At 48.3% G+C, this 17,420-nt stretch overlaps 1 protein-coding gene across 5 annotated transcripts; it reads right to left on the bottom strand.

The window, feature by feature from the left end:
* Positions 1–78: 78 nt before the first annotated feature.
* Positions 79–11,083, bottom strand: LOC136547165 (uncharacterized). Of its 5 annotated transcripts, XM_066539161.1 has the most exons (19): positions 10,852–11,083; positions 10,334–10,478; positions 10,098–10,167; positions 9,150–10,007; positions 8,877–9,056; positions 8,670–8,783; positions 8,094–8,152; positions 7,914–7,980; positions 7,783–7,834; positions 7,490–7,582; positions 5,196–5,279; positions 4,650–5,062; positions 4,274–4,335; positions 2,128–2,197; positions 1,830–1,910; positions 1,600–1,701; positions 1,349–1,479; positions 970–1,084; positions 79–611 (listed from the first exon to the last, which is right to left on the bottom strand). In XM_066539161.1, exons 2-19 carry the CDS (start codon positions 10,351–10,353, stop codon positions 573–575), a joined length of 2,610 nt encoding a protein of 869 aa, XP_066395258.1. In that variant the 5' UTR covers positions 10,354–10,478; positions 10,852–11,083; the 3' UTR covers positions 79–572. The 5 variants fall into 5 exon arrangements, with proteins under 5 accessions (XP_066395258.1, XP_066395245.1, XP_066395235.1 ...); XM_066539148.1 differs by lacking the exon at positions 10,334–10,478 and having other exon boundaries at positions 1,842–1,910; XM_066539138.1 differs by lacking the exon at positions 10,334–10,478.
* Positions 11,084–17,420: the final 6,337 nt, after the last annotated feature.

Genomic DNA, 17,420 nt, shown 5'->3' on the forward strand with positions numbered 1-17,420 from the left:
CGCTATAGTGGAGTTTCCGCTGTTGGATTCGCTATCAGACCATTTTGACAATAATTTTCGTACATCAAACATGTCAGCTGTCAAGTGTCAAGAATGTCAGAGCCACACGTATTAATAAAAGAACAAAAATACAGAGAGATCATCTCTTCTGTGGTTTTGACATTTCTGAAGAGAGATAAAGCATGCTCTTCTCCAGAACAACTCCATGATACTGTAACTAATCTAACACAAGTTTGTCTTCTTTTCATGTGTATAGGAAGTTGTGTTCTTCTCTTTCTCCTACTTGGAACACTAACTATTGACAATCTTAAAGAAATTAATAAAAGAAAATTTACACCGATGACTTGCAGCAGCCTTTCTGACCTACCAACAAAACTTTATCTGACAACTGAACTCAATATGATACAAGATACACTTCCTGCAAAACTTCATGGAAAATACCAGCTGAATCTTCACGAGAAAACATCGCTGCTGATTTCAACACGTTCTTATGGTGATCAGGCAATCCAAGCATTAATGAACAATCCAGATCTTGTTGGGAGCTATGACTTCATCCTGGTCTCTAGACGAGTTTAGCCTCCAGATGTTTCAGTGGAATTCTGCCTTCCCTGCTAAAAGCAATTCAAATATAGTGAACCCACTGCACCTCAACTTTGTAAAATCTTTCTAGATCAATGAGACCATTCATTTTTTTATATGCTGTCCATGCAAACGTGGTATAAAGATGATCAGCGTTCCTTCGAGTTACCTTTTTCAAATATTCTATAAAAAGAGACTCTTGGTTGAGCAGGGACACATCACTTATTATGTCCAAGCACATCAAATATTTTAGGAATAACAAAACAACATAGAAGTAAAAAATAAAGCTAGTAAGAAACAAGGGCTCTGATAATGACATGTAGGGCCTGGTACCAAAGGTCATGAACTCAGAGAGTTATTTTTGGTAAAATTTTGATTTTATTGGCATACCTTGCTCTTGTCAAGCCATCCAAGTCCCCTAGAAAGCAGGCCAATTCTCCTGTTAGGTGCATCTTGGTTTGGTTCTTGATTTATCTTCCCAAGAACATGGTCCGCACGAGGTGAACTACAGAAGATTCCAAGTAAATGAAGTATTGTAGTATGAAGTTAGAGTTTAAGCTTCTTAAATTAACAGTAAAAATATCAATCAAATGTTAGAGGGACACATGAAAAAAAAATTGGAGAGGAAAAGAAACCAACTCAAGCAATAGTTAGCGGGACACATGAAAAGTAGTCATGCCGAGTGTGAAGTTATAGACTTCCAATAATAGCTCGTAAGTGATCTAGATGCTTGGAAAGTGGAAGTTAAATGTAGCCAAAACAAACATACCTTGAAGTGAAAGATTGGTTGGCTTTAACCTGCCCAGCCTGGTATTGCTTTGTAGCTTCCAGCATTGTTTCTGCCATTACAGCTCTTTTCTCCATTTGTGAAAGTGCTGCCATTGCTGCTTCATACTTCTCCTGCATATAGAAGGTACGAAAAAATAGGCATCTGCCTTCTTAGGCACAAGAAACTGTGCATGTCACCAAGAAAGTAGCACTTTCAAAAAACTGCTTGCAGAAGTTTTTCCAAGAATTAACCTGGAGCAAGTGAGCAGCATGTTTTTGTTCAGCAACATCTCGCTCAGCGGCTATGCGGGCATCTTCTGCCACTTTCTGTTCTTGCTCCATTCTTAACAAGATCTGTAGAGGTAAGTTAATGTGTGGATATTTTTAGACAATCAGATGTATAATGGACTTTGGAGGACCAGGTAATATGATCCTTAAGACCCAAAGATTATAGCCACAGAATGTATGCAGTAAGACAACACCTGAAGCATTACTTGCTCTTGCTCTTGCTTGTCTGAAAAAGCTTTTCGCAGTTCATATACCTCTGCTTCCAGCTTCTCAACCTGTGAATCTTTTCCAGGTCAATGGTTCATGAAGAAAATAAATAGGCAAAGGGGTAATTCATTGACTAAAGTAGTATATAGATATTCTTGAAGTACTAGTTAGTTAAGAAAGAACTCAGAAGCATATATAATAGTACTGGCCTATTGGGAGATTCAACTTTCTTGAAACCATATGCTGAGAGGTACCAGAAAAAGGTGATTCCAGTTAGCATCATACCTTAGCACTCAACATACGTCTGTTGTCATGCTCGACCATCTCCATCAAAGCAGTTTCCAATTCCTCACCCCTTGAAAATATAAAGAAATATTAGCACAAATTAAGTCGCAATTTCAACTTGCGAATAGTTTTAACTAGATGATGAGGACAATCACTGTCCAGATTCATGGAACAGCCTCCATTTCAATAGTAGTAATAGACTTAGCTGTTGCCAGTTGCACTGTAGTAGCATGCACTGTGACTCTGTGACAGCAGCAGCCCTTTAGGTTATAAAAAGAGGGGGTGCCTCCATATGTGAAGTGTTGGGGGACCATTTCCCCCGTGTGGGGTCCCCCCTCTGTTCGCATGTTTTTAACCTTTTTTTCTCGAAAACGCAGGAGAACTGCGCTTCATTATATTAAGAAGAAAAAAGGGGGGAAAGAGACCCCTTACAACACACACCACACCATTCCGACTTGTCAAAATTACATACGCGCCTGTGGAAACATAGAGGCGACCAAAGGTAGACTATCTCTAGGCTACAAAACTACTGGGGGGGGGGGGGGGGGGGGGGGGGGGGGGGCAAGAATGATAGCCCCCAGGACCGAACGTATTTGTTCTGGCAGAAACCCTGAAGGTTGCTCCCAAACTTCATCCGAGGAGGTTTCTGAAATGATGCCTTGGCGGAAGCGCAAAGTCATCTTCAGAGGAGCCCTGAAGGAGGCATCCTGGGTGCGCCGTCAGCAGATCCCGGAAGGAAAACATGAAACCCTTGGGCAGTTCGAAATGGCAACACAATGGGAAAGAGGAGCGGACGCCCGAACCCCACTGCACTCGTGAAGGTGCAACATTCCGGAGAAACACACGAAATGGAGGAAGGTGCCACTTGTCTAAGTCAAATCCGAATCGGATTCCGGTGTAAGCATGTACTGAAAGGACCAAAAAGCCCCAAGTATGCAGGGAATATGCTTGGAATCTAGCCCTAGGGTAGGGGCATTTTGGTCCGACAAGTGTAATTGTTGATATGTTAAATCTGCTCAACCAAGTACAATTGTTTATGTTATTGTATCTAGAGCTGAAATGCTGAATACTTATATTGTGCATAAGTTGCTAGACCCAAGTAGGCCCTGGTATTGACTCCAGGTGCATGTTCATTCCAATGTCTGTGCTCTGTTCTCTATGGCCACTCTAACCTTGGTCAGTAATGGACTAATGGTACAGACACTATTATAGTATGATCATAGGTTACATGGCCGTACATTGCTGAGTTGGCTTCCCACTTAACTGCCCTAGTTCCCAAGCGAGCGATCAATCAAAGAACTGTTGCTCAGGGACTAGAAAATAGGCGTTGGGTGACAGACATCAAAGGTGCTCTAACGGTCAGGGTCATGGAAGTTGGAGCGGAAGAAATAGTTCTGCACCCCGATGTGCAGGACCAGCATACATGGAAGTTGACCAGCTCAGGTACATACACCTGGAAATCCGCCAACAAAACCATTTTTTTTTGTGGGCACTATTCGTTTTGCCCTTTGGAAAAGGATTTGGAAATCTTGGGTTCCATTGCGCTGCAAATTTTTCTTGTGGCTGGCTCTTCTGAACCATTGTTGTACGGCTGATAGACTTCCTAAGTGAGATCTCCCGCACCGCACCTCGCTCCCCTCTTTGTGATTAGGAGGAAAAAAATATGCAGCACCTTCCCATTTCCTCTGGTGGTGTCACCCTCCAGTGTGCGGGTTTCCTTTCTTGGCTCCAATTCCTGACGTTGGCAGATCAGGATGATGGAGTGGATCCCTCAAACAGGTTGACAAACAATTCAGGAAAGATTTGAACACTTAGATCATTCTTGCCACTTGGGAAATTTGGAAACATTGCAAGATTGCATCTTGAACTCGGTGCCCCTAATGCAAACCTAGTTGTGAGGGTTGTCGGGGAGAGACATCAGGGAAAACACAACAATGTGGTGTGCGGCTGGTGCAAAGCATCTCTTTGAGCCAGTCCCGACTTTTTGTATAGTTTTTGTGGTGTTTTCTCTAGGTTGGGTCGTTGTCCTTTGTTTTACTGGCACGCTAATTATGTCCAGTGGGGTGATGTGGTGTGGGGTTTGTAATTGGTTCCTTTTCTTCTTTAATGAAACTCCTGTGTATTCAAGAAAAAATATAACCCAAACCTGAGATCAGCTGATCTTTTCTCCTCGAGCAGCTTGCATAGTTCAATCTTTAGCCATGACACCTGTATGAACATTGCAGCATTGCACATGTAAAATTCACCACATATGCATAAGAAAGTAGTCTTCAAATACTTGGGTTGTAAAGATATGTCAAGATATAACTCTAAGCTAGAAATATGAACATTATGAACAGAACCATTCAGTTACAAAATAAATGATTGAGATATTGACATGGAACCATTAGGAATCAGCAGATTTTTAACCAGGAGTTTAAATAATACATTTGAACACAAAGAAAAAATATGATACTTTTCATATTGTTCACAGAAATGAAATAGCATATCCAAAAGATAAATACTATCACAGGAGGAGTTACCTGATCTTGAAGATCAACACCCTGATCCAAATCATTATCCAGTATAGAACTAGTACTAAGATAGGTCTCAAGATTTGCTGGCCCAGTCTCTCCATTCACCTTTGAACCATCTAGCCCTTCCTTGGACTTAACTGGTGAGCACATGAATGAAGGATCATGTTTAAAGCTATAAAGTTTGGTTGCTAACCCCTTCTTATCTTTCCAGGAGCCACGGTCTTTCGATCTTTCCTCCATTGCAGTTAAAATTTCAGGCCTGTGCTTTTTCCTTAACTCTTTCAATCCCATTTCTCTAACTGATTGGAAGCCCATACAAGCTGTCAATACAAGCTGGCTGCTGTCAAAAGTAGATCCAGCAAGAGACTGCAGTAGTGTAATTGCATCTCCGGCATCTTTTGTGGTCACCAGTGCAGGCCCTGCAAATTAATGTACGAAGACAACACAACAATGTTGGTTGCACATCAAAATTGGTAAAAAAAAAGAACAAATAAAAGAAAATTTAACATTTTCCGGATGTTAATAAACAGGCTAAGAAGGGATAACTAATACCATATAAATCCAGCAAAGCAAGCGTTGTCCTGAACAACATTGTACGATTTCCTTCAAAAAGGATGACATCCCAAACGCGAAGTACTACAAGAGAGGTAAAGTCTTACTTAGATATCAATAGCACACATATGGTAAAAGAATATGTAACCTACAAAGACATAAGAAGATTTTCCATATGTTGATAGTGAGATTTAAATGTTAGTCAACCACCAGAAGGGGGTTTGTCGGGTAACGATATTAGGGATACCCGGAGGAAGGAAGTTAACGGCCACGAACGTTAATTCGCCCAGATGGTCCAAGACGTATTTAAGGTCTCGCCCGACCCCTCGGGCGCAGGCTCCATCTCACCCAAAGTTCGGCTAGGCGGCGACTACTCGGCGACTACGCGCGCCTAGTCACTGGGCGAAGCCCGTCGCCGCGACTAGGGGCATAGTCGCGCATCGCGGCGCTAGGCGGCGCTATGCCGCCGCGAGGCCGATGGCGAGGACGGCGAGGACGGGGAGCCCGCCAAGGTCGAGAAGGAAGGCCGCAGCGGGCACCAGCGCCGCCGCGAGGAGCGCGTTGTGGGCGAACGCCGGGCCAGAGGCCGAGGTCGCCGCCGCGGAGCCGCGGAGCCCCGCGCCGCCGAAGGAGGAGCGGGGCCTGTTGGCGGAAGAGGAGGAGGCCGGGAAGGGGACCAGGGGCTTCGGGGAGGAAGTAGAGTTGCGGCGCTCCTGGTGGTGGTGTGGCGCGGGGGACGCGGCCGGCGAGGGGGACGGGGAGCGGGTGGAGAAGGTCGGGCTGGACGAGGAGATCTGGAGTGGGAGAGTGGGGGCAGGCCGGCAGGGTCGCAGGGGGGAATGGGAAGCGTCACGACTCACGAGTACGAGGGATGAAGCTAGGTGGCTGACTGTGGGCCAGCGCGCGTGTTGGCTGACGTGTCAGCGGATGACGTACCTAGATCAAGTTGGACTGGCGGGGCCACCTGTCAGTACCGGAGGCGGGATTTTGACTTGGGATGCGTTTGGTACTTGCCAGTAACATGCAAGAGTAAGCCAGCTAGGAATCAGATATGTCTACTGGCCCTCTTTTTATACTTACTGTGACTCATATATAGTAGTTATATACATATATATAGTTATATACATAATATATATATAATTTATGGCTATATTGCCAAAACGCCTAGGAGCGCCTAGGATCGAGTACTCCCGACTAGGCGCTAGGCAATGGGTCAGCGCCTAGATTCCGCCTAGCGTCTAGCTGAACTTTGATCTCACCCGACCCCTCGGGCGCGGGCTCCGTCTCGCCCGACTCCTTGGGCACGGGCCCCGTCTCGCCAGACCCCTCGGGCGCGGGCCCCGTCTCGCCCGACCCCGAGGGCGCGGGCCCCGTCTCGCAAGACCCCTCGGGCGCAGGCTCCGTCTCGCCCGACCCCGAGGGTGCGGGCTCCGTCTCGCCAGAACCCTCGGGCGCGGGTTCCGTCTCGCCCGACGGGGATCCATACCACCTCCAACCACTACGGGTCTAAGAGTACGACCCCAGGGTCAAACTTCTGACACTGGGAGGAAAGCGGGCACATCTCGACGTGACACGTGGTCACGACGGACCATATCTGGGGACTCACATCGCCAACAGTGTCGGGCGTGCCGGCGCTGTGCTGCCTAATCCCCGTACGGCTTCTGACAGGAGTACCTGTTGACCACGCCGCCCGCTGGAACGGAGTGGAGTGCCGCGACCAGCTGACGACGCCTGCGTATAGCGCCAGTGACGAACAGGGCCGCGACGTGGAGCCATCCCCGTCATCATCTACAGGACCGGCGGGACCCGCATAAAGGAGATGAAGGACGCCGCAACCCTGGAGGCCTTCTTCTCCCTCGCTTTTCTCCTTTTCTCTCTCTTTGTCTCTCAGTAACCTGCGCCTTCCCTTTCACCTATAAAAGGGGAAGCAGGACGCCCCAAGAGAGACACGAACACACGGCGGAATGAGCTCAACAAGACTCAACTCCGTTCGATCTTTTCACCAGAGACTTGGGACCTTCTACCTCTCTCGCCCGTTTGTAACCCCTACTACAAACTAGTGCCGCTAGCACGAGCAGCAGCAGACTGGACGTAGGGACATTTCGCACGAACCAGTATAAATCCTTGTGTCCTCCGAGCACACCATCCGGGCCAGACGCGCAAATACAAAGTTACTAGCCAGTGGTTCGAAACACCGACAGGGTTAACCAATCTTACAGCAGTGAACTACCAGCAAAAATATTGTAATAGCACATATCATAATGAAAGAACCAAGACACTGTATAAAACCTGACCACTTTCCCATGGAAGCATATTGATGAAAATTGAAAGAAACCATGGTCCAGTCACCCATCCCACTTGAACTCCCAAGAAATCCATATGTTTGGCTGAAGAAAATTGCAATTGATGTAAGTGCCAAGTAATAACCATAACAAGAACCTTCAATGGAAGAAACATTAAGTGTAGATACTTTGACATACAGTGCCTTCAAAATATTAAGCAATAGTGACACAAACATATGTGTGATTTTTTAACAAAGAATTAAACATCACAAAGACAAATATAGTGATATAATTGGAAAACATACCCAATTTAGGGAACCTTTCTCGTACAACCTCCTCAAGGACGAGTTGGTCAACCTGTGTATTGAGCAGCAACATAGTTCAAATGTTCCATGGAAAAGAGTGCATGCATCAAGATCCACAAATTCAAAAGTACCTGAGATTCAATCATTTCTTCAGTGTAGTATCCATGAAAATAATCATCAATAACCCCTACTAAAGCCCTGAAATTCAAAAGCAAGTGAAAATGGAGAAGCCATACAGTCTTGCACTAAAAAAAGGCCATTGAGTCTTTTTTTTTCTTTCCATATACAAGGTGCATTTAATGAAGACATACCAAAATGCATTTTCTTCAGGCATGAAAAGCAAAAATAGCCCAGCAAAAAAGTTCATGGCCTGCAAGAGAAAACAAGTGAAGATAAATATACCTATAAACTTTGGTGATAGTGGTTATTTCAGAAATCGGTTTAAACTCTTCAAGTGTGAGGCATGTTGAAGGCAAGATAAATATAGCTATAAACTTCATAGTACATGTGGTGGTTTTTCTGACCTGGTAAAGATGGCTACAATGAAATTCTTTATGTTGAGATATACTTCACTGATTTTACATTATGTCAAATCCCTTCTGAAGTTACCATAGGTATATGATGTAAGAAATATTTTGCTCAACCGAAGTCCAGAACTAATGATTGAAAATGTATCGCTTATCATAGGCTCATAGCTTATAATGGATCTCTCAACATTTAAGGCCATACATTACAATTTTGCTCAAATGCTCAACTGAACATGAGAACCATGACCTTTCATAGTTTTCATGCACCAATTAGGATTACAATCTATCTCATTCTATACAATTAAGCTAAGAAGAGGCTAGATAAAAAAAACAAAATTCCTTCAATTGGCATCAATTTACCTGGCAGTACCCAACTGATGGATTATGCCTTGCATATGCGGTTAATAACCGCCTCAAAGCATTCCTCCCATCCTCATCTAATGCAGGGTGTCCTGGAAATGTTCGTGGTAAATCCTGTAACAAAAACATAAATCAAGTATATAGAAACACTAGAGCTTGTCAACCATGGTATGCTTCCTCTAAATTCAAACTGTTGCAGAAAACAACCTTCTCTATCTGTCCTTTCCACTTCTCAGGTTGTGTAACTTTTCTCGGTGCACTTCTCTGTTCGTTGACCACTGGGTCCACGAGGTCCTTTTCATCCAATGTCGCAGTCCTGTCATCAAGCAATTTGTTGTAGTACCCAGTAATCCTCCGAGCACCGACACCCACAAATGCTTGCCATATCTGCAGGGAAGTCAACAATATGTGAGCATAAAGGCATCAAATCTCACACACTAAGCAGACAGCAGCGATTTGCAGAAGTGGTTGCAGTTGCACCTCTCCTCTAAGAGCCATTGGCACGCCTCCACGAACCAAGCTCTCAAGCTCCTCCCTCCAAGGAAAATAAGACCCATCATTGCCTCCCTCCAAAGCAGTACCTGTAGAATCATCAGGTGTTTCCTGTCCAAGTTCAACCTTCTCTGCAACACAAGACTCATCAACCTCAGCTGGATCTCCGTCATGACTCACTTCTGCAGTCCTTCCTTCCTCTTCAATAGAAGCAAGCTGTGCTCCATCCTTTCCATGAGTATCATTTGCACCATTACCACCCTTCACTACCCGAGAGCTCATCATTTTGTCAATGATGCTAAGCGCTCCCCGTACCCGCCGCCGGGACTCAACTTTTATGGGCTTCAGTTCATCCAACAACCCCTTATCCAAGAAGAGCTCTACCAGCTTGTCCAAGTTGCCATTACTATCTTCTTCCAATTCTTCTGAGCTTCCATTCAAATCTTTTAATTCTTCAACGTCCCCATTTGCTTCCATCAAGCCCTCTAAGGCTTTGATTGCTTCCGTAGAGCTACTACTAGTCTCCTCTTTCACTTCATCCAAGTTGTCAGTTACATCTTTCAGATCTTCTGACTTACCATTTGCTTCTCGTGATTCACCACTGGTATCAGCTTCCTTCAGGTTTTCCAATTTATTGTTATCTTCTGCATTCTCAGCTCCCTCCTCTTGTTCATCATCATCACAATGTATTCCGATGTTGTTATTCTCTCGTGCCTGTCCTGCTCCTGCGGCACCATCCCTGGCAGCTGCATATGGTGAAACGCTGGGTGTGGCGGGCACATTGGCTGACTCAGCCAACCTGTCCAAGAAGTCCCTCCATCTGTGCGCCCTCTCCTCCTCCTCTTCCTAACAAACAACCCTCCAAAAGCAAATAAAAACTTTCCAATAAACAGACAATGAACATAACATTTCCAGTACGGCAAAGTAAATTACTACCTTGTAAATCTTGGCGTACTCGCGGAAACGCTGCACATGCTGTGGCCGCACCGCGAATCCATAAGCGTCCCTGCGCCAAACCTCAGGACCATCAACCACAGCTCCCGGAGGGAACCCCAACAACGGCATTAGCACCCCCAGGCAATACGAAAACAAGGAGCGGAACAAGAGACGATAGGAGAGAAGAGGAGGCAGGCGAAATGGGCAAAGGAGACCCGCCTTTTTGTGGGATTTACCGTGGGGACTCGGCGTCCATGGGGATCAGCGCGCATTAAAGAAGAAGCGACAGGGCGACCTCGGCACCGCACGCCATGGATTGACCAAAGCCATAAACCCTAGCCCGCGCGGGCCCCGAGATCCACGCACATGGGAGGAGGAATTCTGGAGAGGAAGGGAATCAGGATTGCAACGGATCGCGGCAAGACCGGGTGGAGCCACGCGCGCTGGCGTTGACTGCACCGCACCCCCTGCTGCTGCCGCGGCGCCCGAGGGATGCCCGCCCAGGCGCGAGGCGACGAAGACGAATTGAATTGGAGAAGAAGAAGAAGAAGCGGCAGCGCAGATTGGGGACGGAGAGGAGGAGACAGAAAGAAGAAAGAAAGAAAAAACAGTCATTTTGCGTCGACGCTAGAGCGCGGAGCACGTGGCGCGCGGCACGACGATGTCGCGCACGCCCGGGGCGCGCTTCTGCCCTGCCTCCTGCATGGATTTCAGTTGGAGAAGACACAAGAGTACGGTATGGTACTTGACGAACCTCTTGTACTCGAAGTCGAAGGCCGTGGCGCCCATGGCCGCCGCCGCGGCCGCAGCGCGGCTCCCGGCACGCGCCGTGGTGGCCGGTCGGGGCGCAGCGACTCGTCGAACACCTCTGACTGACGCGCGCTCGTGCCGACCGGCGCAGCGTCGCAGCCCGGAGGAGAAGGACAGAGAGCTACGAATGGGATTGGAAACTAATCGCCTGGGTTTGACCTGGGTTTGGTGCGAGAATAGTCAAAATGGACAAATTGTGCTTACTATAGAAGAAGTATACACAAATTGTGCATTAGAGATCGGGCAATTCGGTTAATAATGCATCAGGCAGGCAGGCACACTGGTACCTTTAATCATGGCAGGGTGCCGATCGTGAGTGCTGTTACTATTCCTGTGTGGCTGTGTCAGGTCCCAACTCCCAAGCTTTGGCCCTACCTCGTCCGGTCGTCTGGTGGTTTGGCGAAGAAGAGAATGGATATTTCTTTTTTTTTGAACTTAGGAATGGATATTTCCGTGGCTGTTCCTTAGCTTTGCTGAAAAGTTAGATCAAAAAGTATTATTCGCTGATATGTTATGAGATAAAAACACTGTTACTTCACTCAAGAAGCACAGCTGATAAGCAAGTGCAGGATCCGAGGGCAGCAACATTGGAACATGGATCATGTGTCCGTGTACGGTGTTTGTAGTATATACCAAACGGTGGTTGTCTACGGCTATAGCCTATAGCTAGCTCTGTTGTGTTGAACTGTTGAAGCGCAGCTAAATACACGCCACGATCAGCAGCACAATAGTACTACCACACTACCACCGATATGTTTGCTAACTTGGATGTCTTCATCCCTTGTCACGCTCACTTGCATTATTGCCTGGTTGGCCAATTTCAGATGCACACACCCTGTACCGAAGATGTGAATTGTGGTGCACGCTTCAGAGGAGAGGCTGAACCGCTGGACCGAAGAGGACATGGCTCCTGCAGTTCCAGGAGATCTGGTGGCCAGGGTGGGCCCCAGGGGGTTGGTTTCGTTGGAGTAGCATAGCACTTGCCACATGGCGGCATGGCGCACGGAGGTCGTGCAGGCCCGCAAGGTGGTCGTGGTCGGATTTTGTTTGGTGGGCGCATGGCGCTACTGGGGCCCTGGGAGCTCCCGCTGTCGCTGTAGTCGTAGCAGCCTGGCGCGGCGGGCCGGCCGCCAGCGTGAGGCATTCCACGCGCGCGCCAGCAGATTCTCTCTCCCCGTCTCGGGCCTTGAGCCAGTTTGCGCGCCGCGGCGGGGCGAAACCCCCTCTATCGGCCGGCCTTGCGCCCGGGAGGCCGGGCCGCGATCCTGCGGAGTCGCGAGAGGTGGGCCTTGCTCCGCCTTCCTTCCTTGTACGATTATGTTGTGGGCTGCCACGGTCGGTCCATTGCGCGAGGTCGCGAGACGGTCGGTCCATGGAAGTTGGAAAGAGTATTGTACGAATGTTTTTCATGAGCCCACAGTACCCGTTGCCGGACTAGAAACGAACCAAGCTAAAAGACAAATTAGGTGACATCAGCCAGTCCACGCTTCAAAAATACTGGGTAACGTGCTCGTGCGTTGCTACGGGATAGCTAACATTTTGTACATAAAACACACGGATCGTACGATAAGATAACAATACTATAAAAATTAAATACCAATGTTAAAGTGATATTTAAATCAAAAAACAAAGTGTGTGAAATTAACACAAGTCACGGAGAGCGCGGCGTCGCAGGCTCACAAACTCTACGTTATAGATCTTTTCCGTGATGTGGCTAAGATAACGTCGATGGAGCAGGGAGGCGTGGAATCAGGAGACTGCAGGCGGAGGTTTTCTTTTGGTTCGTCCGATGCGAGGTTTCCTTTTGAACATGCGCGGGGTGGCGAGGTTGGAGCCGCGGTATCGCACAGACGAAAGGGAAGAGCGATCCCAAAAAACAGTCGCACTAAAAAAATATCTTACTTTTATTCTTTTTAGTTGTAGGAGAGGAGATAGGAGATACCCGTGCGTTGCAATGGAAAAAAATTGTACCACGATAGTGTAAATATGAGCGCATTAAATTGTTACTAAAAACAATAAATGTCCATGTGTTGGGTTCATAAACTAGAGTCCCTCGCGGACTGGCTTCCCTGCAAAGGCTTGGCCTAAGCAGACAGCGCGCAACTCATGGGCCGGCCCAAGTGTCTAAAACAACAGGCCAGAAGAGCGGTCCAGTCACCGACCGGAAGGTCAGGCCGAGGAGGAACAACGCCCGCTTGTCGACTCTGGCCCACCTCTCCAACCGAAACACTCACTTTGGTCTTCAGCGCCTCCGGACCGGAAGGCCTGGCAAAGTACTACCTCTGACTCTGACCCCATGTCTTCGACCGGGGTATATAAAGACCCTGCTCACTGCTCTTCTCCGACCGGTGCAACCAGAGTCAACTAGGATCAACCGACTAGGGACGCCCGCCCGGAAGAGACCAGGGACTGGACGGAGAAAATAAGGCAAGGCACTCAAGTCAAACCATGATACCAGGGACCGTACCCTATCACCTACAGGAACAGTACTCTACAACTGCCCTAACACAAACAATATTATAGGCGCTGACATTTTTATCTACAGTATTATGGGCGCCGTTAACTTCCATACGATAAGGCTCCCCACATGTCTTTGGGCATCGATAGTGTTGTGGGCACCGAGATTTACCGTACCAAGTGAACATGACGAAACTCCTCACATGCCTCTGGACATCAACAGTATATGCTGGTGCCGACATCTGCCATACTCAAAACAAGACGACGTAACCTCCCGCATACAACCGACATCCAACAGTGTTATGGGCGCCTACCATCCTTCTATACCCGCCAGCGTGGGCAACAAAACTTAGAAGCATACAAACTATCTCCCTCTCACTTATAAGGCCACCTCCTTCATCTATAAAAGGGGACGTGCTCTCTCCCAAGAGACTAAGTTGATTTAAGTTCATACAAGTCATTCCAGATTCATTAGATCAACCAAGTTCACTAGCTCACAACCATAGAACTACTAGGTTCGGACCTCAAGCACATGCTTGAACACTTAGCTCATAGAGGAGCTCCTGTCACTCTTGGCCCTTTCGACTAGAGTCGACCGGACCTCTCGTGCACCCCATCTTTCTCCTTCTCGTTTGTAACCCCATTGCAAACTTCGAGCACCTAGGCTCAGGAATAAAGTCATCGACCGACTCAAACTGGACGTAGGGCACGTTGCCTGAACCAGTATAAACCCTATGTCATTGAATGCTAGGCCACCTCCGATCACAACGTACGACAAAACTATAAATATTTACTTGTTGGTCACTTTCTACACCGATAGTTGGAGCCATCTGTGGGGAGGATGCTGTACGTTCAATACTTTTTGATCATCGGATGACCCACTTTTCCGCCACCCTCGCCGTGGCGGGCTCTGTCGATTCGATTCGCTTTGGCTCGCTGGAGTTTCCCACGCTCCCACCTGTTGAGATGTGGGTTCCACCCGTCTTCGAGCCATCCCAGGCCTTCCTCTTTGGAAGCCTAGACTTCATCGTCGACCGGCTCGGTGTACTACACCTCCGCGAGGAGGCACTCGTCCCGGCACCCGTTGGAGGGGCGCCCTCCATTGACTCTAGGACGCACGACTTCAATGATGCGGCATTTGCGCGCCATTTTGAACAAACTCTCTGCTCAAACCCTACTGTAAGTAATATGTGTACTGTTATTTACTCTTTATCTTCTATCTCCCGCCGATCATCTAGAGGGACCATACTGCCTGCGCCACGAACACCGTATGTTTGGTTCCCCTACGGCCTTACGCCCCCCATAGATGCATACACTCGGGGGCTCCGAAGGACGCTGGCACCATCCCCCTCACATTCGAATTCATGGGAATGGCGAGCTACGCTCCTGTCACTCTCCACGAACTCCCAGATGATGAGGGTGAGAGCAATGGCTCCAGCATCGGCAACGTGGCACCTCACCACCGTCCGTCCCGGGAGTGCGCTATAACGGACGCTCTAGGACAGCCATCGGTGGTTGTGGAATCTGCGTAGACTCACACCCCTCCGGACCTACATGTGGGGGCCCTCATGTCTGTGCAAGCACACGCCGAGGAATTATGACAACGGCGGCAAAACCAACCACCGCTTGTGGCAACACATTCGGTACAACACGTTGTGCCCCATGCGCATGGCCCAGCAGGTGGCGCCTGGGGTCACGCCCGTCAGGTCCAACACAACATCATGAACGGGGGGAATGATCTCCCATAGTTTGCTCGGGCTGGCTAGAACATCACCGCTACGGCAATGCTTCTACATGGTGTTCCCGAGCCCATCGACCCCTAGGAACAGGCAGTCTACTGGAACCTCTGGGTTCTCATAGAAGCCATCGTTGTTCAACAGGCGAAAAGCTCCGCATCATGACTCCAACATGCACCCTCTCTCCTCGTCGAGGGAATGGGGACACGCCAGATGGATCGCTCCATCCGCTCATCGCTACAGTTGCCAGGTACGGCTCAGGGGGCGGCAGCCGCGCCATAGTCTAACCTGGCGCCTGCTCCTCACCGACCACCGATACACGAACAGCCCGGTCCGCACCAGGATGCTCGTAGCATCGTCAGCAATAGGCATCGGGCCCGGCATGATGATGATGTCCATCGGGCAGTGGCAAGAGCAGGCAACACGGATCTCAGCCGAACCATCACCAGATTGTGATGAAAGAGTCTGATCAGCTCGCAACCTTGTTCATCACCCCATATGGTTTGTACTACTACGTAACCATACCATTCGGCTTGAAGAATGCTAGCGCCACCTACTAGAGGTGCATGAAGTAATGCTTCACCGACCAAGTCGACTTGCTCAATCAGCTTGACCAAATCGAGTGACCAAGACCAATGATTGTCGTCTATGTTGATGACATAGTGGTCAAAATAACTCAAGCTTATGACCTGATCGCAAACTTGGTCGTGACGTTCATGAACCTTCAAAGGTTCAACATCAGGCTGAATCCTAAAAAATGTGTTTTTGGGGTTTCAAAGGGGAAGCTGCTAGGATACATTATGTCCGAGCGCAAGATCGAGGCCAACCCCAAAAAAATCACGGCCATCTCCAACATGGGTCCCATACGTAACGTCAAGGACGTGAAAAGGCTCACTGGCTGTCTGACTGCCCTAAGTCAATTCATCTCCTAGCTCGGCGAATGGGGGATGCCCCTCTACAAGCTCCTCAAAAAGACAGACACTTTCGTCTAGACTAAGGAAGCCCAATAGGCCCTGGAGAGCCTCAAAGCATCCCTAACATCAGCCCCGATCCTTGTCGCTCCCGAATGAGGAGAACCCCTTCTCCTCTACATCGCGGCCAGCAACCATGTGGTAAGCACCGCGCTGGTCATCGAAAGGGAGGAGCCAGGACACTAGCTTAAGATCTAGTGGCCCATATACTTCATTGGCAAAGTACTCGCTGACCCCAAGGTCTGGTACCCCTAGGTGTAGAAACTCCTATATGCCATGCTGACGATGACCCGGAAGCTCCTACACTACTTCACCAACCACGAAGTTGCGGTCATCACTTCATACCAACTCGGGGATATCATCTGCAACCGCGACACCGCGGGATGGATCTCTAAGTGGGCACTCAAACTCATGGGCCACGACATGAAGTACATCCCCCATACCGCCATTAAATCTTAGGCTCTCATGGATTTTGTCACCGAATGGATAGAGGTTGTGGGGGTATGGCCCTCAAGACATGGGCCGCACCATCAGAGGTGGCTCAGCCCACAAGATCAAGGCATGCACGACGCTGCTTGGCGTGCACCGCAAGACATTGTATAGTACCAAATATGATACTTTACTTATAACCCTGTCTCTTCAGACTATATAAGGAGAGGTGGGGGTCCCCTAGCGGATAGGCTACATCAAGCTACTTGGTCGTCCAGATCAATACAATACACCAAAAACATAGGACGTAGGGTATTACGTCGATCAGATGGCCCGAACCTGTCTAAATCGCTGTCTCTGCGCCTTGTGTCACCATCTGGTTCCTGATTACGTGCATCCCCACCAACAAATCTACCATTGCAGGATACCCCTCGGTGGACTGCCGAACATATATTTGTCGATAGTTGGCGCGCCAGGTAGGGGTGTGCACTTGATCCATGGCGAGCTAGATGGACCTCAAATCAACAGTGCGTTCTCGTCATCAATCTCATGGAGATCCATGCCGGTCTATGACGATGATTCATCGCTACTACACCAGCCCCTACGACAGCAGATCTGATCTTGGAACCACCTCTGAGGTCGCCTTCACCAACAACTCACCGCCCGCCGGGTGTTCGCCGTCAACGCCAACCAGATAACGCCATATGTCGCCGATCAGACTTTCTGTCTAAAGCTAAGTCACGCTTTAATATTCTTTTAAATATTATCCAATCTTCATTAATCGTCATAATGTTTCTCCGAACTGTTTTCTCCATATTTGCTCTTCAAACGATTTTCTAAACCCTCGAACAGTCCTATTGATGCTCGGACGCCTCTAGAGACGGCCCTGTCTCTAGCTCCTCCCTACACGTGCTATGGGC

The sequence above is a fragment of the Miscanthus floridulus genome, chromosome 1 (genome assembly GCF_019320115.1).
Source record: "Miscanthus floridulus cultivar M001 chromosome 1, ASM1932011v1, whole genome shotgun sequence".
NCBI lineage: Eukaryota > Viridiplantae > Streptophyta > Magnoliopsida > Poales > Poaceae > Miscanthus > Miscanthus floridulus.

What these genes read in the sequence shown, in the direction of transcription:
- LOC136547165 (XM_066539138.1), bottom strand. Translation starts at nt 10,886, where the DNA reads ATGGGCGCCACGGCCTTCGACTTCGAGTACAAGAG. An exon ending in TTCGACTTCGAGTACAAGAG is followed by an intron (nt 10,168 to 10,851) that starts GTTCGTCAAGTA and finishes GGTTTGGCGCAG; the next exon opens with GGACGCTTATGGATTCGCGG. An exon ending in AGTACGCCAAGATTTACAAG is followed by an intron (nt 10,008 to 10,097) that starts GTAGTAATTTAC and finishes GTTGTTTGTTAG; the next exon opens with GAAGAGGAGGAGGAGAGGGC.